Source organism: Sapajus apella, unplaced genomic scaffold (assembly GCF_009761245.1).
Source record: "Sapajus apella isolate SASKATOON/1434 unplaced genomic scaffold, GSC_monkey_1.0 scaffold1, whole genome shotgun sequence".
NCBI classification, from domain to species: Eukaryota; Metazoa; Chordata; class Mammalia; order Primates; family Cebidae; genus Sapajus; species Sapajus apella.
Window position 1 is genome coordinate 67,176,770 of NW_022436941.1, and position 25,726 is coordinate 67,202,495.

The 25,726-nt window shown below is 38.4% G+C and overlaps 1 protein-coding gene across 3 annotated transcripts in view; it reads right to left on the reverse strand.

Moving 5' to 3' along the window:
* TNPO1 (transportin 1) overlaps nt 1–25,079 on the reverse strand; it is a 99,679-nt gene extending 74,600 nt beyond the window's left edge. Inside the window, exon 1 of one of the 3 annotated variants that reach the window (XR_004269148.1) lies at nt 24,921–25,079. Coding sequence is in view for 2 of the 3 variants with exons in the window: in XM_032278728.1 (XP_032134619.1) it covers nt 24,921–24,935 (15 nt within the window). In the remaining variant the exon portion in view is untranslated. The remainder of the gene's footprint in view (nt 1–24,920) is intronic. The other 2 variants (XM_032278728.1, XM_032278755.1) reach the window with 2 other exon arrangements.
* Between the last annotated feature and the right edge of the window lie 647 nt (nt 25,080–25,726).

Sequence of the window (25,726 nt, forward strand, 5' to 3'; positions counted from 1 at the left end):
TCTTTCCCTTTCTATTCCATGCATCACCAATAATTCAACAGTTCTCTTGATGAATGTCTATTTCAGGTCAATCACTTCCAATATGATAACTGTACCTTGCTTTTCAGAGAACAAGTTTTTCATTTTTAATGAAAACAAAAAGCTGACAGGAGTAATACCTCCCATATATTTAACTTTTGGTTATCTCATTGTCACCCTCAAAACACCAACTCCCTGTTGAGTTCTAAAATAGATTTAACCTTATGGTTGGTCTCACTCTCCATGTATATTTAAGCAACTTAAATCATGGTTCTTAACCCTGACTGCACATTATAATTACTGGGAACTTATAGCCTGTTGAGAACCATTATATCAAATCAATATATCTGCTCCTGGCAACTTCCATTATTTCTTATTCTAATGAGCAGTGTTGTTCTAGTTGTACCAGAAATGACAGAAAACAGAAAAAGAGGAACAGAATGCAGACTGCACCAATTAATATGGGAAACATTACTAATCACTAAAAAAGTCTTTAATGGAAACCAAAACATAAGAACATATTGTTTAAAGTTACATAATAATTTGTACTTCATAGTAAGGACTATTAAGTACATGTTTATTTGCTTTGTAAATTAACAGTGACAGAGAAGGGGAAGAAGTTCCACTTATTTTTTTTTTTAGACGGAGCCTCCATTGTTGCCAGGCAGAAAGGCAGTGGTGCATTCTCAGCTCACTGCAACCTATGCCTCCCGGATTCAAGCGATTCTCCTACCTTAGCCTCCTGAGTAGCTGGGACTACAGGCATGTGCTACCACTCCTGGCTAATTTTTGTATATTTTTTAGTAGACATGGGGTTTCACCATGTTGGTAAGGATGGTCTGGATCTCTTGACCTTTTGATCTACCCACCTTAGCCTCCCACAGTGCTGGGATTACAGGGGTGAGCCCCTGCGCCCAGCCAGAAGTTCCACTTAAGTTCTAAGACAGAAACGGGAACTTGGGAAAAGTAAATTTTGGGGGAAGTAAGTTTATCTCCAGTAAATAATAACAATGCACACTAGAAAATTATGATCCTTAACTGGCAAAATATGATTTAAATTTGTATATCAAATCAACTCATCTTACGAATGATAACTACATCTTTCTTCACATGGCAATATTAAGTCATTCAGAAAAATAAACTCTTCTAAATAAGCCCACACATTAAAAACCAATTAATCAAAATAATTAGGTCCCTGATTCTTTTAGTATTACAGAACTCATTAATGTGCTTTACTAGGGGTTGTCCCACTGCTACATTCAACTGGAGAGTTAGTTTTTAAGTAGTTCAATGGACTACTGTCACTGTCTATTGTTAATCCTACTCCAATAGTTTTCATTTCTGTGACACAGATTTAACAACAACAACAAAAACTTTTTAAAAGTCTTCTTTAAGTATTATAACATGATTGTAAATTTCCTTTCAGAACATTGGCTTATCATTGCCAAGTGGTTTTAAGTAAACACAGTGCTTAATAAGTTTCAAAGTACTTTCATATTTTACCTCATTTGATTTTAAAAACTACCCTGTGTTGAGGAAACCATCTCAGTGATATTAAGTCACTTGCCAAAAATCACTCAGCTAGTAATTGTTAAGAATTGGGTTGGAATGAATGTCTATTTCTGGTCCAATGTTTCTACTACTCCAAACTATTCCTTTAATTCATATTTCATTAAATAGGTAAGTATAATCAATTAAAAGAATAGATTGTCTTAAAGTAACACTGCTCTACACTGATTATACATCTGCTGATTTATATGATGATATGCATAAAAGATAGAGACAAGCTGTAGTACTCTAGCAAGTACTCTTGGTAAAATAATGGCACTGAATGACAAAATATGAGCACCAGGCAAGTTACTAATTATAGCTATATTTACTGAATTTAAGGAGCTTGTAAAAAAAGCTATGATGCAAATAGCTAAATATTTTCCTGTGAAACACATCTGAAATTATAAGTCAATAAAAGGTATGATTAAATACTTTAGAATCCACTTTACATAATAAATTATAAGTCAATAAAAGGTATGATTAAATACTTTAGAATCCACTTTACATAATAATAAAGTGAGACATACCTATACAGTTGATAGGAAGCTGAGCTGATAATTAAAAAAGAATTAGCACATTGGGATAACCATTATAGGTCATTTTGATACTACGAGTATATTGTTATATTGGTATTAGAATGCTCCTGAAGTTCTGAAGGGAGAGGGCTCCAGAAATGTCTTATTCATGTCCAAAACTAACCTTAAGTATAGTATTTCACATTTTCAATCGTATGCAGAAAAAGGAACATAGCACTGTGTTTATTGGCAAGGGCTGAATGAGAGAAGGATCAGAGCAATTCAGACAGCAAAATAAAAAGGTTAAAAAAAAGTTAAATGGTTAGTAGGCTGATTAACATTAGCTTTTACCTAACTGTTCATTTCTTCATGGAAATCTCACACACAACAGGGGCATATATTAGTCATATTTCAGTTATGAAAAGATAGATATAGCAGAAAAAACTTTTGAAAGGGAATCGATTTTTACAAGTTTAGTTCCTGAAATGAATCTTGTTCCACATTACTTGTTGCTGATAAGCAACAAGATGGAGTAGAGGAAGCATGAGTTCTGGAGTCATACACTCATTGGCTCAAATCCCAGTTTTGTTAATTATTGACATTGTCTTTTTAACGAAAATTGCCCAATCTTTTGAGCCACAGTTTAGTCATCTGTGAAATGTGGTTGATGAGAAGATTAAATGAGAATGTAAAGTGCCACAACAGTCAGTACTTAATGTTTGTTCCCTGCACACTACACTCACAACTAAAATTGTCATTAAGATCCAGGTTTACTGATGGCAGTTTGTACCATCAGATAACAGTAAGATGAAGATTTCTTAGATGATTTCTATATGATTCAAAGAATATGCATCAAAGTGGGCTGTTTAACTTGTCATTTAAATGAAGTGATGCTATGGTTTGGATGTTTATATCCCTCCAAAATTCATATTGAAACTTAATCCCAAATTTGATAGTATTAAGAGGCGAGGACTTTGGGAGGTGACTGTCATTGTCATGAGGGCTTTGTCCTCATGAATGGAATTAATGCCCTTATAAAAGGGCTTGATGGACTCAATTTGGTCCTTCTGCTCCCCTTCAACCATGTGAGAAAATAGTGTTTTTCCCTTCTTCCATGTGAGGATGCTGCAAGGTGTCACTTAGGAAGCAGAGAGCAAAATTTCATGAGGCACCTGATTCACTGGTGCCTTAAACTTGAATGTCCCAGCCTCCATAAGTATGAGAAATATATTTATATTACTTATAAATTACCCAATCTAAAATATTTTGCTATAGCATAGGAATGGACTAAGACAGAAATTGGCACTAAGAAGTCGGATGCTACTATAAGAACTATCTAAAAATGTGGAAGTGGCTTTGCAATTGGGTAATGGGTAGAGGCTGGATGGTAAAGGACTATTCTAGTAAGGGCTTAGAAGAGGAGAGCTGCATGACATGTCTCAATCCTCTTAGAGATTTCTCAAGTGGTCCTGTCTGTATTGGTAGAAATACAGAGAGTAAAGGCGATTCTGATGAGGTCTCTTAGACAGATATGAGGAATATGTTATTAGAAACTGGAGGAAAGGCCATTCTTGTTGCAAAGGGGCAAAGAACTTTGCTGAATTGTGTTCATGTCCTAGTGTTTTGTGGAAGGCAGAACTTAAGAGTGATGAAATAGGATATTTGGCAAAGTGTTCAAGGTGTGGCATGGTTTCTTTTGAGTGCTTATAAGATGCAGGAAGAGAGAAACAAATTAAAGATGGAATTTAAAGGAAAGCAGAACTTAACGATTTGAAAAATTCTCAACCTGTTTGATAAGGAGATTAGTATGGAAAGAAAAAAGCTAGGTGCTATTCATCAAGACAGTGGATGAATGATCCAAAAGGCATTTCAGAGATGGCTGTGACTAACTTGTCTATTATAAACCCAGAATGCCAGTGCCTTGGGAACAGAATGATTTCAAGGCTACGCTACACACATTATAGTGCAGCACTCTGGGTACCTTAGCTGTGGCTCAACCAAACCCAGGTGCAGCTCAGACCACCCCTCCAGAGGGTATAGGTGGTAAACCTTGGTAGTGTCTACATGATGCTAACACTGCAGGTGCACAGAATACACAAGCTGTGGGTGCACTGTTACCTCACCTAGATTTCAAAGAATACCCTGAAAAACACTGGGGCTCAGGCAGAGCACCACCACAGAATGGGGCCACTGCAGAGTCCCCACTAGGGCACTGCCTAGTGGGAGTCGGGATACAGCAGAGAGCCTACACAAAGGAAATACCTAATGGAGCTTAGACTAGCACTGGCGTACAATTCCAGCTTGGGAGAATCACAGGCAGTGGACTCTAACTCATGAGAGCTGTAGCGTAGGCTGTGCCCAGTAAAGCCATGGGGTCAGGGTGACCTGGAGCCTTGGAAGCCCAACCCCTACCCAACTGTATCTGGAAGGCAACACATAAAAGTCAAAGATTATTCTGGAGGCTTAAGATTTAACCTTGGTTGCTTTGTTGGTTCTTGGACTTACTTGGTTTTGCAGGTTCATAGCTGGATAGCAATTTGCCTCAAGATGAATCATACTTTGAGCCTCATCCATACCTGATTTAGATGAGATTCTGGACTACACACTTTTGAATTAATGCTGGAATGAGTTAAGACTTCTGGGGCTATTGGGATAGAATAAATGTATTGGGATTGAATAATGTATTTTGATAGAAGCACATGAATTTTGGGGGGCTAGGGGCAGAATGCTATGGTTTGAACGTCTATGTCCTTCCAAAATTCATTTTAAAACTTAATCCTCAATGCAGCACTATTAACAGGTGGGGCTATAGGAAGTGATTAGGTCATAAGAGTTATGTCCTCATGAATGGGATTAATACCCTTACTCTTATCAAATGGCTTAAGGGAGCCTGTTTGGCCTTTCTGCTCCCCTTCCACCATGTGAGGGCACAGTGTTCATCCCTTCATCAATGTGCAGATGCAGCAAGAAGATGCCATTTATGAAGCAGAGAGTAAGCCTTCACTAGACATCAAATGAGCTGGACTTCCCAGCCTGTGTAGTATCATAAGAAATACATTTTTATTATTGTATAAATTACCCAGTACAAGGTATTTTGCAACAGGAACAGACTAAGGCAGGTGATAACAGAAATACTGGAAGAATAAGAATAAATAAAAAAATGGAAATCAAGTAGTAGACATTAAAGCAGATATGAATTTAATCAGTACAAAAACCAAGAATAGTCACATGTCAGTTAAGGACAGGGATACGGTCTGAGAAATGCATTGTTAGGCAATTTCCTCGTTGTAGAAACATCATAGAGCACACTTATACAAACCTAGATGGTCTAGCCTACTATACACCTAGGCTATATGATATAGCCTATGGCTCCTAGGCTACAAACCTGTATAGCACGTTGCTGTACTGAATACTGTAGGCAATGGTAACACAATGGTATTTGTGCATGTACACTTATGTAAATATACAAAAGGTAGAATAAAAAGAGCATAAAAAGATAAAAAGCATAAAAATAAAAACTAAAGCACAAAAAGCATAAAAGACAAAAAAAAAATGGTTTATCAGTATAGTGCACTTACAGGACCAGAAGTTGCTCTGGGTGAGTTGGAGAGTGAGTAGTGAGTGAAGGCCAACACCTAGGACAATACTGTATACTACTGTAATTAAATAACATTTTCATTCCTCAATAATAAATTACCCTTAGTTGTTTAGCTGTTACTGTAACTTTTTACTTTATGAACTTTAGATTTTTAAAAAAATTTGGCTGGGCATGATGGCTCACGCCTGTAATCCCAGCCCTTTGAGAGGCCCAGTTGGGCGGATCACAAGGTCAGGAGTCTGAGACCAGGTTGGCCAATATGGTAGAACCCCGTCTCTACTGATAATACAAAAATTAGCTGGACGTGGTGTCACGCACCTGTAGTCCCAGCTAGTTGGGAAGCTGAGGCAGAAGAACTGCTTGAACCCCGGAGCAGAAGTTGCAGTTACAGACCACGCCACTGTACTCCAGCCTGGGTGACAGATCAAGATTCCATCTCAAAAAAAATTTTTTTTTACTCTTTTAATACTCAGCTCATAACACAAACACATTGTACAGCTATACAAAAATATCTTCTCTTTATATCCTTATTCTATAAGCTTTTTATATTAATTTTTATTTTACTTTTTAAACTTTTTTGTTAAAAACGAAGACACGAATACACACATTGGCCTAGGCCTGCACAGGGTCAGTGTCATCAATGTCACTGTCTTCCATCTCTATATCCTGTCCCACTGGAAGGTCTTCAGAGGCAATAACAAGCATGGAGCTGTCATCTCCATGATAACAACGCCTTCTTCTGGAATACCTCCTGAAGGACCTGGCTGAGACAGTTTTACAACTAACTTTTTAAAAAATAAGTAGAAGTACACTCTAAAATAACAATAACAAACGTAGTAAATACATGAGCCAATAATAGTTATTTACTATCATTATCAAGTATTATGTATTGTGCATAATCATATGTGCTATATTTTTATATAACTGGCAGTGCAGTAGTATACAGCAGTTATGTACACTAGAACCACCACAGACATATGAGTAATGCATTGTACTACAACATCATTAGGCAATAGAGGCTTTTCAGCCCTATTATAATCTTATGCGACCACCATTGTATATGTAGTCCATCATTCACTGAAATGCATGAGTGTAGTTGATGAAGGGTGACCCTCATATGCAAAGAGATAAGACAAGAAAATTCTATAGAGACGGTTCAAAAATGGGAAAAAATCAGTAAGAAATAATGTCATATGATAGACTACCATACAACTAAAAATTTAGTACAAAAAACAACAGCATATATTCTGTAAGTGTTTGAGCGTATTTTTCTGTTACTGTGATAAAGAAATATTGAGACTCAACCAAAATTAATGGGACATACAAAAATTCATAAGTATAAAAAATAGAATGAAATGTGAGACGGGAAGGAAATCTGAAATTACACTTAACACAGAATATAATGTTAATCTACTGTACATATTAAGAAAGTGTTTGGTTTATAAGCATAGACCCTTAAAACTGAATCTTAGGTTAAAAAGCTTATTTTAGTCTTACGAATAGATATTAAGTTATTGGCCAATTGAATACCATGTCTTTTTCACCATCCATTCCCCTCAACCCACAAAATAAAAATTTATCAACTTAAACTGTAATTAGAAAATGGCAATCGTAGCATCTAATCTTCAGAATGAAATGAGCATTAGACAACATCTATCCAATCCTCTTATTTTAAAAATGGGGAAATCAAGGCCAGAAATCAATATTACAAATTAAGAGGGGCTGTGTGTGGTGGCTCATGCCTGTAATCACAGCACTTAGGGAGGCAGAGGTGGAAGGACTCCCTAAAATGTTCAACTTCTTCCACTTAAAGCAAAAACATCTTGAGGCTAGTTTGTCGCAACATATAATATTATATAATTATGCAATATATATAATCATGAGGTATATATTTGAATTTTTATCTAATACTGCTATCCTGATTAAGCTCTTTTCTTTTTTTTTGAGACGACGTCTTGCTCTGTCACCCAGGCTAGGGTGCAATGGCGCAATCTCAGCTCACTGGAAGCTCCACCTCCCAGGTTCAGGTGATTCTCCTGTCTCAGCCTCCCAAGTAGCTGGGATTATAGGCATGCACCAGGACGCCCAGCTAATTTTGTATTTTTGGTAGAGATGGGGTTTTTCTATGTTGGTGAAGCTGGTCTCGACTTCAGATGATCTACCTGCCTTGACCTCCCAAAGTGCTGGGATTACAGGCATGAGCCACCGCACCCGACCTAAGTTCTCTTATTTTCAAGAGGGGAATAACTCATTTGGCTTTTCTAGGAGAGAAGAGTAGGTTTATTTTAAGTCATTCATGGATTAGAAATATAAGGTCAGGATGTGCAGGGTGGCTCACTCCTGTAATCCCAACATTTTGGGAGGCTGAGGTGGGTGGATCACCTGAGGTCAGGAGTTCAAGACCAGTCTGGCCGTATAGTGAAACCCCATCTTTACAAAAAAAAAAAAAAAAAATCAAAAAAACAAAACAAAAAAATTAGCTGGCTGTGGTGGTGGGCGCTTGTAATCCCAGCTACTCAGTAGGCTGAGGCAAGAGAATTGCTTAAACCTGGGAAGTGGAGGTTGCAGTGAGCCGAGATCTCGCCATTGCACTCCAGTCTGGGCGACAAGAGCAAAACTCCATCATAAAGGGAGAAAGAGAGAGAGAGAGAGAGATAGAGAGAGACAGGGAGAGACAGAGAGAGAGAGAGAGGGCGAGAGAGAGAGAGAGAGACAGCTATCAGGAAGCAAGACAGTTTTTAGCAGTAGGGAGTTCTCTAGGAACTGCAGGGTTGGTACAGTAAAGGCTGATGACTGCCATGGGAATTAATTTCCTTAGGTTTGAACACCAATATATATCTGAGAGCTGACATGCAAGTTTCTGAAAGGTATGGAGTCTAATGAATATACCCAGATGGGTGGAAAGTAAACTGAGTGGGAAGAGTAGAGAAAACCCAGAATAAAGTCATCTGCCAGTTCAGGTGTACACCTCTTTATGTACAACAGAATTCTTTCCCCATCTACTTCTATCCCTCTCCTCTCCTCTCTATCCCTATCTTTTCCAAATTACATTATTTTGTTTCTGAGCACTGACAATCGCTGTCACTGATGCCATTAAGGGAAAAAACCACCTCACAATATTCATTTTACTAACACTTTACACCAGGAGAGATGTAGGGACAGTGGCAATTTACTCTCCCTATGATGCTAGCATTCAGGTGGTACCTGATTCTCCAGACTCATACACTCCATATCTCAAAGGAGCTACAACCTCTCTTAGGCATTTCTAGGAGGTACCACTGTTCACAAATGTTAGATAAATAAATTTTTTATTTGAACAAGTATAGAAGGGAGCTCCTAAAATATTCCAACAAGAAAGCAATATATTAGTAACTTTTCTGGGAAGTTAATTTAGAACCAATAGTCGCACATGAAAGAAAATTCACAGGAGGAAATACAACATTAAACAAACATGAGAAAATGCTGAACCTTACTAGTAATCAAATAAATGTAATAATGAGGTCATGGTTTTAGTCCAATTAGCAAAGATAGTTTTAGAATGATAATATCCTATGCTGATGAGGATATGATGAATCAACTTTAACAAATTACTGATGGTAGTGTAAAACTAACATGACCTGTAAGAAACAACTCAACAATCTATATCGAGCCATATACATTTTTATACACTTTGTCCTCATGGTTACACTTCTGAGCCTGTATCCTAAGAATCCTCAATACACAAAACAGAGTATTTTCTCAAAGATTTATCTCAGGGTTATTTCTAATATCAACAATAAATACATGGCAAATAATATGACATTCAACTGATGGGGGTATTAGTAATCATCAAAAAAAGGTTAATTTCTGTAATGACATAAAAAGTATTTATGCTTAAAAAGTGAGAAAAAAAGATAAAATGCTTAAGTTATGGTACTTAAAGGGTTAAGTTTTAGTTACCTAGAAAATTAATGCACTTAGAGTAACTTTTTCCTAGATTAAGCCATTAAAACAAGTAGATATACTATGAAGATAATATTGTAAACAAAAGCATCTTCATAGTAACAAAAAAAAAATGGATTCAACTTTTGTAAAGCTCAAGCATTATACCAGAAAAGTTGTTTTATAATCCAGGAGACCTAGTCTCAGAGAAAGGCTTCCCTGAATATTAGAGAATAGAAGTTTTATTTAAATAATAGGAGTTATTACAAATTATACACTTGTGATTACTGTTCTAATACCTTATGTATACAAAATATTTTTTAATGTTAATAAGAAATTAATATTGACATTTAAATGCTATAAAATATTAAGTAAAAAATACAGAAACAGTAATAGTATACAATTTAAAAGAATAAATCCAAAATTTTATTTTATATCAAAAGAAATAATGCAAGCATCTTTCACCAATTTCCTAATTTTTCTTTTTTTTTTTTTGAGACGGAGTTTCACTCATGTTACCCAGGCTGGAGTGCAATGGCGCGATCTCGGCTCACCGCAACCTCCGCCTCCTGGGTTCAGGCAATTCTCCTGCCTCAGCCTCCTGAGTAGCTGGGATTACAGGCACGCACCACCATGCCTAGCTAATTTTTTGTATTTTTAGTAGAGACGGGGTTTCACCATGTTGACCAGGATGGTCTCGATCTCTTGACCTCGTGATCCACCCGCCTCGGCCTCCCACAGTGCTGGGATTACAGGCTTGAGCCACCGTGCCCGGCTAATTTCCTAATTTTTCAAATGCCGATATAAAATTCTGGAAATGTAAGAAAAAATAAATAGCTCAAACAATATGTTGAAGCAGAAGAATTAAGGAAAAAACCCTACTAAATATGTAAAAGCCAAAAGCAAATGAAAATGAATTTTAGCTTAGAAAAGAGGGCCTATATTCTTCTACAATGGTTGACATTTCTGTAGAAATAAGTTCTACAGACTTTCTCAATAATCTCAACTAAAATATGTTAAGTGAAAAACTAATTCATGAGAAAATCTCTACTGCAAAAATAAATAAATATAAGGTACTCATGTTAGAAATATCAATAGATTCTTCTTAATACATTTTTCTGCCTAAGAAAGCTAATTTAGTAAGTAAGCAGGGATGGAAAGAACCTGAATGGTTGCAAATATCTTGACTAATAAGGCAATGGAATAATTCTGTATGCCTGTTTGGTCTTTGAGGTAGATACCATTCATGACTATACACTTACAACTGGTAGACCTAAGAGTCTAATTAAGCCGATTCTTAGAAAAGAACATAAATTCATTTATTATAAACTCTCACATCCTGGAGTAGGGTTCAGAGACACAAAAAGAAAATCTGTCTTGAGTCACATGAGATAATACCTCAACTAAAAAAATAATTTCATGTAGGAACTGATCCATATTATTTACAGCTAATAAAAATACATAATCTCCAGTTAACTCTTGGTCATACATTCTTACAAGCATACTGTGCATCTTCTAGAAGGAAGGAACTCCAGCCATTAAATCAAAAGCCAACATTTCTTAAGTGCTTGTATGTGTAGGATATCACAGCTGGAAATTACCAATATGATAATAAAACATCTGAAATGAGAGGATGAACTCAGAAATTCCTAAGATTTCTTATTAATTTAAATTGTTTATTAAATTCGATAATTCAATATGTGGGTAGGCATTTGATGAATTTGCTCAAAAACATTCAAGGTGTTCAGGAGTTTGTATTTCCCAGAATCAGAATACGACAATTTTATCTAAAATTACAATTTTGCCCTAGCCGCTGAGCGATTTAAACTCTACGGGAATCACACTCCAGTGAGAGTATGTGTTTTCTGCTTTACAAACAAAAATTGCCTGCCATGTACCTAACGAAAGTCTCCAGCCCATTAGGATGTAAAGTTAAAACAAAGCTAGAATTTTTATTAGTAGCTTATCCTTTTTATGTTTCATCCTTTTATTTCTCTACTGACTCTTGAGCTTTGCCATCAAATTCCTACATTAAATATTAAACTACCATACCACTCTCTTGATTCAGAGCTATTATCTATGCTAAAGCCAGACTCCAGAAAAATCTCCTACCTTTACAAGCCCTTTATGGTTTCATTGTTTCTTATTTGGGCAGGGGTATCAGACCAAGGGAGGGATGATGCAGACACTTAAACTCACAGCCACAGACTGTCTAGAGCTAACAGCCCAGGATAACTGCAGGGATTTAGGACCAACTGCCTTCCTCCAAGGGTCTTTAAGTCTTCAGTGCCAAGAAGAGCCAAACTAACATCAGAAACAAAGAAGGGGCATCAGGAATCTGGGGCTCTAGTCTCAATTCTCTGCATTAAGAACAGCAAGCTGGGCAATCCTACACCAATCACATACTCTCATTTGGTTTATTTCCTCACCTATAAAGCAACTAAAGACCATGTTCCCTTCAGTTTCCAGAAGTAAAACATTTAGATGACTATAAATAATGAATCTAGTCATAATTCACATGCAAAAGCTGGCATTACTTCTTATACTGGCTACTGAAATTCTCCAAGCCACTCCTGTCCTTAAGGGAAACTTGTATTCAACTCAATTGTTCAAGAGTTCTGGGTCTAAGTTACCTAAGTGAAAGCTACATGTCACTTGATTCTTTCAGCAAATACTTGGGCTCCTGTGAAAGAGCACTGTACTGTGGTAGCCTTAGATGACTTCTGCAAGAAGTCATATTCAATAGCAGGAACAATCTTTGGTTGAAAATGTCAGAGACAAATTTTCATCATAACGTGTGCTTCTGTCCAACAGAAGTCTTTACTCGTTACACCTCAAAACTGCGTAACAGAAAACTGTGTTCATCACTGAACCAAAAACCCAGTGGAGCATTCTAATGCCTATTCTGAAGCACTGTGCTTCCAATGTTTCACTCTTTAATGTTCTTTTCCTAAATTAAGTCTCACAATATTTTCAAATAAAGGTTTGACATGCAGCATTTTAAGAGCTGAAAAAAACTCTCTGAAAAACTCTTAAACCATGTCCATATTCTACTACCAACTCAACCCTATCACAAAAGAATCCAAGTTGTTTTACCTTTCTAAACAATCAGTACCAATAACTCTGAAAACACATCATTTATGCCTAAGTCTGATAAATTTACATATAAAGTTTAAGAATCTTCACTTTTCTTGCTCTTCCTTCTGTCCTAATGTTTATCAGGATGAGGTACTAAATTGATCTACCATTATAAAGAGTTATAATACACATCAAGAAATTTTAAAATTACCCTTTTGAAATAATGATCATTGCAAATACCTCTCTGTCTGAAAAGACATGACAACAAATATAACATAAAACCCTAGACCAGATCAGGTAATGGCAGAAAAAAAACGCTACAAAAGATGTTGCTGGGACAACTGGCAAAATTGTACTGTGGACTCTAAAAAATAAAATTTCCTGAATTTAGTCACTGTATGCAGCAGTTTCATAAGAGAATACCCTGGCTCTCAGGATATGCACATTAAAGTATTAATGGCTAAAGAGGCACAGATGTATGCAGGCTACTCTCAAATGTTCAAAAAAATGTGCGTGAGTGCGTGCGTGCGTGTGTGTGTGTGTAGAGAGAGACAGCGAAGCAAACAAATGTAGCAAAATGTTAAAAATTGGTGAATCCAGGTAAATATGGGAGTCTTCTGAATTATTTGTACTACCTTTCTGTAAGTTCAAAATTAATTTAAAATAATATCTTTAAAAACCAGCTTAGACTCTGTTCATCCCCCACAACTAAATTTCTCCACTCCCCTCTGTTCACAAAAACATCTCACAAGTTGTAAATAGTCACTGTCTCCCGTTGTACTCCACTCCACTGAGAGATTTCCATGGTGCCAAACCCAGCAATTTCTTCCTGGCCTTATCTTAATTTCTTCACAGTGCTGAATGCAGGTTACCACTCTTTCACCTCTTATGGCACCACATCTCACTGGTTTTCCTCATATCTCACTGGCTACTTTTTGTCTCCTTTGTTGGTTCCCCTCAACATCCTAGATCCCCTTCTATTCTCTATCTATATAATCTCATCAGTCTGCAACATTAAAAGCACCTTGAATTCCAGACTCAAGTATCCAACATCTGATAAGACATATCTACTTGTTTGTCAAATGGGCATCTCAAACTGCTGGTTGAAACAAAACTCTTTTTTATTTTTTAAGGCAGAGTTTCCCTCTGTTGCCCAGCTGGAGTACAGTGGCATGACCACAGATCACTGCAACCTTGACCTCCCAGGCTCAAGTAATGCTCTCACCTCAGCATCCTGGGTAGCTGGAACTACAGGTACACATCACCAAGCCCAGCTAATTTTTAAAATTTTTTGTGGAGACAGGGTCTCCTTATGTTGCCTAGGCTTGAAACAAAACTCTTGATTCTCTTCTCCATCCCATTCCAATCTGCTCCTCTTCCAGTTGCCTAATATCACTAAATACCAGTAGTTTTCACCAAGTTGTTCAGGCCAGTTATGTAGATCAGAAGCAATTATTCTTATTTCCCTTGATTTCCTTCATATCTCAAGGCTCTTAAAATACATAATCAAAATATAGTCTGGTCTGAATTGACCACTTCTCACCCTCTTTGCTGTCCACCCTAGTCCATGGTCTAGGCAGATCTGCTCGCCTCCTCTTTTGTTCCCTCATAACCCATTCTCTGTGACAAAGCAGCAAAAATTATCTTATTAAATCTGTAATTAAATCATGTCTTCCCCCGCTCAAATCTTCCAGTGGTTTCCTATCACACAGAAAACCTTTCATCCTCATCACAGCCTACAAAGCTGTATCTAACCTGGGTGCCTGCTTATCTCTGAACTTATCTCCTGACAGTCTCTGTCCCCGTTTCACTATGTTCATCACACTGGTTATTTTACAGTCCGCAGATCACACTAAGCTTGTTCCCACCTAAGAGGCTTTACTTTTGCATGCTCTTTCCCCCATATTCACATTGCTCACTCCTTCCTGTCTTTTAGATTGACTGCTGGCCAAATAACACATATAAGAAAGGCAATGTCCTCTTTCCTCTTCATCCTTTACTTTCCATTTCCTCTCATTACTTTATTTTCTTATTATATATTTTCTTGTTGCTTCATTAAAAAAATCTTAAGGTGAAACATTGACATGTGACTGTTTCTCATTGATAAACAAAAGAAAAGCAAATAATATATATGAAATTCAAGCTCCCTTCAACTATTGCCCTTAATCTTGGTCCCCTCTCCAGAAGTAATTTAGTATTCATTTGATTATGCATACTTGTAGAGCTCTTCTGTATGAAATTAAATATTATATCTACAGATACTGTAGAAACAAAAAAATTATACCTGTTCTATAACGAACTTCAAAATACACCTTATCTTTCCTAGTCATTATATATAGATTTTGTTACTTATTGCAATGTATAGAGCTATTGGTGAACACTTAACATAATTACCATTTAGGTTCTGTATCTGTATCTTTCTGCAGATACAACAAAAAATAAAACAAAGACCTTGTCCTCTTAGAGCTTGTATTCTTGCAGGAGGAGGAGGAGGACAATAAACAGAATAAAATATATAGTGTAAACTTATTTTGAAAAGGGCCAGAGAGTAAATATTTTTGGCTTTGCAGGTCACATATATGTGTCCTGTATTTTTTTGCTTTGTTTTACAACCCTTTAAAAATGTAAAAATCATTCTTAGCTAATAGGATGTACAAAAACAGGCCAGAAGCTATTGGAGCTGTGGCTTGCTGACCCCTGATATAGTATGTTAGAAGGAGGTATGTTCTACGTGTTAAAAAAAAAAAAAAAAAAAAAAAAAAAAGAATCCAGGATAAGAGGGGGTGGGGGAAGGGCAGGATAGAATATAGTATTAAATAGGGTGTTCATAGAAGGTAAGATCTGAGCAAAGACTTGGAGGTAAGGCCCTTGAGCCAAGCAGACATGTGGAAGAAGCACATTTCAGAGAATGGAGCCAGGTAAAGCAAGGTTCCTAAAGTAGGAACGGGACAGATACAACAAGGAAGCCAGTGAGCAAGGGGAGGACAGTGCTAACAGTAAATGAGGTCAGGAAGGTAAGGAGAAAGTGGAGTGGATTGGGCATATTACGTAGAGTCTCACAGGCCATGGTAAGGGCCAGCTTTTCTCTGAGTGAATGAAAGGGAATGTCTTAGTCCGTTTGGACTGCTATAACAAAATACCATAAACGAGATAGCTTATAAACAACAGAAATGGATTTCTTACCATTCTGTAGGTTGGGAAGTCAAGATCAAGGCATATTAAGGATCTGGTGAGGGCTGCTTTCTAGCTCACAGACTTCTTGCTGTGTCCTCAAGAGACAAAGGGCAAGGGATATCTCTAGGGCTTTTTTTTTTTTTTTTTTGAGAAGGAGTCTTGCCCATGCTGTAGTGCAGTGGCGTGATCTTGGCTCATTGCAACCTATACCTCCGGGGTTCAAGCAATTCTCCTGCTTCAGCCTCCCGAGTAGCTGGGACTACAGGTGCATGCCACCACACCCAGCTAATTTTTGGTATTTTTAACAGAGACAGGGTTTCACCATGTTAGCCAGGATGGTCTCCTGATCTGCCTGCCTCGACCTCCCGAAGTGCTGGGATTACAGGTGTGAGCCACTGCGCCTGGCCTCTAGGGCTTTTTAAAGGCACCAAACCTATTCATGAGGACTCCACTCCCATGACCTAGTGGCCCCCTAAAGGCCCCATTTTTCTAATACTATTATCTTGGGAGTTAGGATTTCAACATATAAAGTTTGGGAGGACACATACATTCAGAGTATAACAGGGGCCATTGCAGGAGAAGTGACAGGTACTGTCTTAATTTGCTAAAGGTTTATTCTGGCTACTGTATTGAGAAAATACTGTTGGGAGGGGCTAGGGCAGAAGGGGCAGACCAGGTAGTAACCTATTTCAGTAATCCAACAAGATATGATAGTAGTGACTTGGACAAGGGTGGTGGCAGCAGGGGAGGTGGTGAGGCATAGTAGGATTTTGAATGTATTTTGATGATATAGGAAACAAATTGTCCTGAAAGAACAAATCTGAAGAGTAAAAGAAAAAGTGAAGTAAAAAAAATAAGGCCAAGATTTTGGTTGGAGCTACAGGAGGATGAAGTTACCATTGACAGAAATGGAGCAGTCTGTGGGTAAAGCAGGCATTGTGGAGGAAGTTTAGGAGTTTAGTTTTGGATATGTTGAGTTTGATGTCTACTATTAAACATTTAGGGGAGACGTTGAATAGGTAGTTGCACATATAAATCTGGAATTGGGGACAGGGGCTAAATATCCAAATTTGGGTATTGTTGATATTTACCTGGTTAAAGCCATAAGACTAAATGAGATTATCAATAAAGTGAGCATAGATAGAAACACATAAACAAACAAACAAAAAGGATTACAACTTGGGGCTCTCCTATATTAAGAGGTCAGTGAAAATAAAGGAAAAAGAGAATACAAGGACCAGCACTGAGGCAGCAGATAACCAGGAATGTGTGATGTCCTGGAAGGCAAAGAAGAAATGGTTTCAATGCTAAGGGAAGCAAACAGCTGTGTCAAATGCTGCTGAGAGGTCAAACATGATGAGAATCAATAACAGAGCATTTACCAATATGGGGGCTACTGAAGAACCAGGGGAGCTATTTCTGTGAGAGTGGTACAGACAAAGGCCTGACTAGAGTGGGTTTAACAGAGTACTAGAGGTGAGAACTTGGCAATAGCAAGTACAGACAACTATTTTGAGAAATACTGCTTACAGAGGAAACAAAAAATTGGAGTAATGTGGTGAAGTGGGACAAGCTTTTCTTTTTTCTAAGAGGGGAGAAATAATAGCATATCTGTTTGCTGATAGAAATGATTCAATAAAGAGAACAAAATTGATGATGCAGAAGGAGAGAACCTAAAGCAGAGTCCTTGAGCAGATGAGAGAGAATGGGGTCTAGTACAAAGACAGACAAGAACATGAACAGTTAAACCAATGGACAGGAAGACAGCTATGTACTGAGCAGATGCTGTGTAGACCCTTTTATGAATAGAGTACCGGAGGTACACGGTGTGGTGACAATCTATAGAAGTTCTCTTCTGATTACTTCAATTTTCTTAGCAAAGTGGGAAGCAAGGTCATGAGCTGAAGGTGAGGATGGGAAAAGAGATATAGAAGGTTTGGGGAAAATAAGATACGAAGTAGTCATTTAGAAGAGTGGGAGAGGAAGCAGACTAGGAAAATACAGTACAACCATAGGGCAGCATTAAGGACCCACTTGAGGTTTGTGGTCATGTGTGGTTTTTTTCTGGCCATGCTCAGTTACATAGGGGCAAGTGCAAGAAAACCCCAGAGAGTTATAACTAAGGCTCTGGTTTTGCCAAACAAGCAAAGAGCAAGGAAGGGGATCCAAAGATGTGACTGAACTGATTAACCATAAAATTCAGAGGAGTAAATTCCATGTAAAAGGAAGTGAAAACATCAAGAGGGTAAGGGGCAGGGGAACAGTAATAGGATCAATGGGTCGGAGATTCCATTAGGGTCAGAATATGGTTGGGGCTGAGGCACTAGAAGTGAACTGTAAAAACAGGAAGAGGGGTAACAGAGCAGAATACATGAAATGGCAACTGTGGTATGGAGAGACTGCAGTTATTGACAATGCATGGGAGTATCACTGTGGAATAAGTGGCTGACATAGCATAGATGGGAAGAGCACTGGAAGAGTGGTCTAGGAAATGAGAGGCCAGGGTATTGGGTGGATCAGTTATGTATATTCTTATCAATTTCAATATAAAGACTAGAGAGAGGGACAGTGAGCCTTTATGACATCATTCAAAACTGAAGATTATAGGGAGAAAGGAGGAAGCACAGTGTGAAAGAAGTAAGGAGATTAGTGGCAGGTATCTTTCCCACCTCTAGAAACAGTGAGGAAAGTTATGGAGCAAACAAACAAAAACAGCCACAACTGCACAGTGGAAGAGAGTCCTGTTTCCATTAGAACAAGAAAGTGAAAACAACATCTAAGAATAGGTTGAGACTGGATTTTTGCAATGACAGACAGTTAATTTCACAAGGCACAGTAGAAGGGTATGAAGAGTTGAAAAGGGGTTTAAAAAAAGTATAGACTCCAATCCAGCCTGGGCAAGAGAGCCAGACTCCTCTCAAAAAAAAAAAAAAAAAAGGTAGATCCAGGCTGGGTGTAGTGGCTCACACCTGTAATCCCAGCACTTTGGGAGGCAGGTAGGTGGATCGCCTGAGCTCAGGAGCTCAAGACCAGCCTGGGCAACACGGTGAAATATCATTTTTACTAAAATACAAAAAATTAGCTGGGCATGGCAGCGTGCGCTTGTAGTCCCAGCTACTTGGGAGGCTGAGGCAGGAGAATTGCTTGAACACGGGATGCAGAGGCTGCAGTGAGCCGAGATCATGCCACTGCGCTCCAGCCTGGGTGACAGAGCGAGACTCTGTTTCAAAAAAAAAAAAAAGTGTAGACCCTTTTATGAATGGGGTGCCAGAGATAAAATGTGAACTGGAAGTCTGGAGGGTCTGTGGTTACTGACAAAGACTAATCCTAGCACATGTGACTCCTGATATTTTCACGTGTTTCTCTAAGAAATAAAAACTGCTGGGTCAAAGATATTTTTACTTTAAAATAGCTGTATGGAGATATTCAATATTATCCCTACAGCCTTGTCAATACATACTAACAAAACTTTTTTCACTTCTGCCAGTATAATGAGAAAAAAAAAATCACTGCTTTACTTTGCATTTTTCTACTGGTGAGGGAAATCATTCTATGTTTACCTGCTAGTGGTATTTCCTCTTCTGTGGAATTTGCTCACTTAAAAAACTGAGTTGTTTTCCCTTTTAAACTGATGTATAGTGCTTCAAAAATCTATTTTATTCTGCTCTTAATGATTCACACAAATCAATCTTCTAGATTTATTTCATATCTTTCAATGGCTCATGCTAGGGTGACATAAGGCTCAGTAGGTTCTCTCTTCCCAAATCCCTCTGTACTATATATTAGAGTTTGTCTAATTAAGGCCCAGTAGTCAAATCTGGGCATACCATTGGTTTCATAACCGTTTTTGCATTCCAGTGGTAGAGTTGGTATGGCCTACAAAGCAGAAAACATTTGCTATCTGGCCCTTTACAGAAAGTTTGTGGACCCCTGCTCCATACTTTTCAGGGTCCCTGAACTGCTTAGAGTTCCAAGAACACAGCAGATCCTTATGTTTACTGACATTCTCCCTGAAATGCTGTTCCTATTCCCAAAATGCTCTAGACATTCCCCCTAATCTATTCAAGGAAATCTATTACTGGCCTTTCTTGGTGTCTTTACAGATTTACATCATAAAGCTGTAAATACATTTATTGAACTTGTTTATTTACATATCTCTTTCTCCATTAGTATGTAAATCTCTTGACAAAAGATAATCCCAGCACTAATAAATGGGATACAAAGTCCTTCATGGTTTGCTATCTTTCTCATCATTTCCTAGTTCTGCTATGCTCCAGCCAAAATATATATTTCATTTCATTAAATATTTTTCAAAAACATAATTTCTAATGGTAGCATAATAATCAATAGTTCTGTACTTTTATATTCATTTCTTTAAAAATGTTGGTGTATACCACCTAAGTCTAATAATTTATTTCATTTATTTAGTATATTTATGATTTGCTGAAATACTTCTCTTCCTTAATTCCTTTCTTAGTAAAAACAAAAGTAGTGGAATCTTATCCTTTCTAGGATTAACTTTTTCATTTGTGGTAGAAACATAGGCATCTAGGATAAAGGAGCTCCACTAATAAATTATTTTACTAATGGCTTCAGAGTCATCTATAAAATGTAATTCAAATGTGAGTGTTTTTTTTTCTCTAATTTTCAGTATAAATTTAACTTCCTACACCTTGTAGGCAGTTCTATTCTCCTTATGGAAAACACATATTATTTTTTTGCTTATTTCCCCAGTGAAACCTTCATTTACTTTATCAGGAGTTTTACTAAATGTATATTTCAATTTAAGCACTTATGGGCCTTTTTATTTCTCTTACTCCCCAAATTTAATCAAATTTGAGATTTCTTTGGTTTTCTCTCACCTATTTGTGTTGAGATCATTAAGAGTTGCACCCACAGATATTTGGTGCAATCACTTTAGAACCCCGTTTTACATATTCATTACTAATTATATCTCATCCAGGTAAAATTTTTCTTTTTCTTTTTCTACAATGTATGTGGAAAGTTAAGCCCTGTCTTGTTTAACTTTGCAACTTACCCATTATTCCCAGCTCAGTTTAACTATCTTAAAAATGTGGTCTGTGATCTGTAGTTAGTTATAGTATAAAATTCTGAATATGTATATGATATAAAAGTATACAAATAAAAGAGCATGATGAGCTTTGCAGTCAAGCAAATTTAGATTCAGATTCAGGCTTGAACGCTTTGAGCCCTTACACAAAGTATTTACCTATCTATGCTTTGTTCTCTCATCACTAAAATGGAAGTAACTCCCATGTATTACACAGAGCCAAGATGAGAACAATGTACATGAAAGTGACAATATAGGTTAAACGCCTAAAAATGATGTCTAGTACATTATAAGGAAAATGTTAACCCACTCTCTATTCCTCCAATCCCAAGCAACAGGAACAATAAACACTGTATAGTCTTGATTTATTATATTAATAAGTTAATTACTAAATTCCCTTAAGTAAAAGTAATTTGGCAGTATGGACCATGAGCTTTGGATGTTTACCTTGACTCAATATTTTTGCTTTGGGGATTCTATCTTAATAATCTAAAATGCAGAAATTGATTTCTGCATGAGGATGTTCATTGCAGTGTTTCTTATAACTTCAAAAAATTTAGAAACTGTTTAAGAATGAGAAATTCACACAAACATGCAATCATTCAATATGCTGACAAAATAACTCAGTAGATAAGAAAATGCTTATGGTGCTAGATGGAAAAAGAAGAATACAAAATTATTCACAAAGAAAAGTCTCAACTGTGAAAAAAATCCAATAAACTCAGAAAAAACATTGGAAGGAAGGAAATGCACCAAGGGCTTACAGTAGTTACCACATAGTACTGATATCTGTAATTTTTATTTGATGGTTTTCTATAGTTTTCTGAAATAATTAACAATGATAATGACATTGATGATAATAGCAGTTATTATTTATAGAACACTTAATACATGACAGCCTCAGTTTTAAGAGCTTATTCTATTAACTCATTTAATCCTTATAACATTATAAGATGAAAAAGTGAGATTAAATAACTTACCCAAGGTCACACAGAAGGTGCCAAAATTTGAATACCAGCAGTGTGGCTAAAGCGCCTGTTCTCTACACTACACTGAAAAGTTTTGCTTTGTTTTAAAAAATTAACCGTTAAAAAGGCATAGTATATCAATCCCAACTTTATGGTCTCACAGTTATCAGCTTTTTCTCAGTACTGAGTTGTAATATTTGCTCTGGCATGGAGTGCCTTTTTGGATTAAGATGTAGCCACCATTCCCATATATTCTATTGATCCCAGAAAATTCCAAGACAACTTTGCCTCCCCATTTCCCATTTCAATATCTCATTTGAGCATTGAGACTCTAGAACTCTAACATTCTTACTTACTACAGTACCTGACAGTAGTACTTCAAAGGACCCTTCAAAACAACCCATTCAAACTTGCTTTTGAAAACTTCTAGCAGCTACACATGTAACCAAATCAGTTACCACCTGCTGTGGTTTGAATATGGTGTGTATGTCCCTATCAAAATTCATGTTGAAATCTTATCATGATCTCGTGGACATGAATTAGTTCCCCGAGGGTGGATTGTTAGAAAGCCAGGCTCTCCCCTCACGTTACCCCCAACCTTTGCCTCGGGGCTTCCCCTTTGACCTTCTCTAGCATTTTATGATGCAGCACCACAAGCTGACCAGATGGCGGCGCCATGCTTCTTGTACTTCCCAGCCTGCAAAACCGTGAGCTAAATAATAAACCTCTTCTCTTTATAAATGACCCAGTCTCAGGTATTCTTTTACAGCAACACAATACGGATTAAGGCACCACTGTTGCAAACATCTGTCTTCCATCGTGAAGTTCATCCCTTGTACAACCCAGAAGACTCCTTCGCCTGCCAACACTCAACACATCTATCATGGCAATACAGCCAACTAAGAAATATCCTCAACCTCCAGGGGAATTTCAGTGTTTCTGATCCTTCCTCTTTGAGGATGGCATTGTTCTCCATTGTTTTTGAAAACCTAATTAGTTTCTTTGATTCTCTCAGCTTTCTCACCCTTTTGCTGGTAAACCAAACTGTTTTGAGGGGGGAAGACATCTTTTTGATACCAATATGTATTCAAATATCAATCTCAGGAAAAAATATCCCAATTTATACCCTGGGCAACAAAAATAACTCCCCCACTTACTGCTGTGCTCCTCTCTGCAGTTTATATTTGATAAATTTATTTCATTACATCTGTCACTTGGTTTGACTTCCTTTATAAACAGGTTTCTTTTCTTAAAAAAATGTTTGCAGAATCCAACATGGTTAAAATTCAAGAAATTCTTCTAAATATAGGATGTTTACATTTCAATCTAGTAGTTCATTTACAACATTTAGAAAAACTGAGTTCATGGAATGGCTTTAAAATTATAAGAAAAACTACAGTCATAAAAACAATGAATACAATAACAATTGTTGATTCTGGAAAAGCTTACAACTAGAATCATATATTTTTACAAAAATCTTATTCTGCTCACATTATATAATAGTAATAAAGACATTGAGGGTTGAGGTAGAAGTGCAAAAAAGATTTTTATAGATATTTCAGTGGGAGGAATCTAATAATTCCTGACTAGGACAAAGATGCAATCACATCAAGGCTAATCCAGGGTGGAGACCCCTTTTAGGAAAAAGAGAACATTAGTACTTCATTAGGCTTACATTAAATTGCATGAAGTAAAAATCGTACTGCCAAACTAGTATACATTTATGCATTGCATAGCTAGAGACTAAAAAAGAAATCCGCACCTTCAAACTATTATTTCCCTTTTGCAGTTGCTAATTTTCAATCTGGTACAGCCTTCTCTCTGAACGACTAGGGTGCCAGGTAAGGTAAAAGTGGAAAACAGATCCTTTCCCAAAAAATGGAACGTTCCCCTTTTCCAATAAATATAGCTTCTTCGCCTCTCTCATATGAAAGCTTTGATATAACAGGGAAACTCAAAATCCTGCAGGAACTTTTGTTATTCTAAAAGTGAGTACGTCAGGACAGCCATTTTACAACCTTCATTTCCAAACACCTATTACACCATACATCTTGCAATTTTAAAAGTATATTTTCTTTAGGGTAAAAAAAAATACCACTTGCGCATTCATCATTTAAGTCATTACTGTTTCAGAGGACAGTTACTAAGCTTCTTAATACAGCTGTCAAAATCCATTTGTAGATAGCCTCCAATTTCAAATTTTTACATGTATCTCTATTGATAGAACAACCTAATTAGCAATTAAGATAACAGACCTAAACTGTAAGCAATCCTTGCAAAATCCAGTTGATTTTTAAAATCAGTAAGCAACACGCGATCACTTTTAAAGAAAGTTATTCTGAAAATAGCTTGATTGTGGTGCCGTTCTGCTCCTCAGCAGTTGTTCCCTGTTGCTTGTACGCATGGGAGTGGAGGTAGAAGTGAAAAACTCACAAGCCCACGCAAAATCCGTACAGTCACAAACATGTCGTGAGACCAAGAGGCCCCTAGGAGAAAGAACTGCCGGGAGAGAGATTGGCAAGCTGCATGTGAGGACGATGGGCTCTATGAACGCAGCCGACAGATCAGGGCAGAGGGGCCCAGAGCGGGACAAAGACTGGCCCATCTCGGGCAGCGCCCGCCAGCGCCCAGAGCCAGTGAGAGGCAGCCGTCCCGCGGCAGCTGACTGAAGCACTCAAGGGCCCTCAAACGCCACAGCTTAACAGGCGAGGCAAACGCTCCCCTGAGCATCACATCCTTCCCTTCCCGTCCCCTGTAACGGGCTCCCGCCGTCCCTAACAGGCTCCTCTGACACTTGAGGAGCCGCCATCGCCTGCCTCCTACCCGGGTCTCGCAGGGCGCCTGGGCCGGCAGCTGTTAGGGTTAGAACCGCGCCGCCGCTGCCTCCCTGCTTCAAACGGCCGGGCGGGCACCGAGAAAGCGGGCGAGCCCGGCGTCCCTCCCATAGACGCGTCAGGCAGCTTCGAAGCTCCCAGCGTCCGCCCCCGCCCCTCCAGTCCGGGGCCGCGCTCCCTCACGCCACCTACCCGGTCCCACACCATCCCAGAGGCCTCGGGCGCTCGGGCCTTCGGCCGAAGCGGCGCTGCCTCCAGTCTGGGGCCTGAAATGGCTGCGGAACAAAGAGAATCTGGTCTCCACCGAGCGCCGGTCCGATTGGCCGGGGGGCGGAGTCCGTCGCGGGAACGTTCGGCGGCGGTCGCCTTGGCAACGGCGGCGGGGCTGGGAAAACTGTGGCCTGGGTCGGCTGGGCTTGCAGGCCTGCGTGCGAGAGCACGCGGCCGTGCTTTCTAATCGGGGTCGGTAGCTTCAGGCTTCGCCGACCTGGCGCGGGGCTCACAAGTGCTCGCACTCCCTGCGGCCGGCAAGCTGACCGTAGCCTCCGGGTCTCGCACGCGGCAGCTGCTGAAGCTACCCGGCGCGGTAGGGCTGTGAGCAAAATGGCCCGCCAGTGTGGTTGCCCAGCCCAACTTCTGTACCCCAGCATGACCCCCAGAGTGACAGCCGTGCCCTGGGAGCCTGTTCAAGACCGAACATGTCCCTCAATAACACAGTTCCAGCGTCGCTGGTAAAAAGCAGAAATGGCTTCGATAGGTAGATGCGGATAGATGGCTGCCTGCTTAGTACGAGATAGGCTTTTGAGGTATGTTGTATCTGGCATATAAACTACTATGTAATTAAAATGCAGTGATTTATAAAATTTTTACGTCTCCAGGTGTGCAATCCTATAAAGCTGTAGTTTCTTGCTCTTCGAAATAACAAGCCCTCCTCTCCCTAACCTGCCATCATGAGAAATTAAAATGTCCTCTATTTTCTGTACAGCAAATGATTCGAA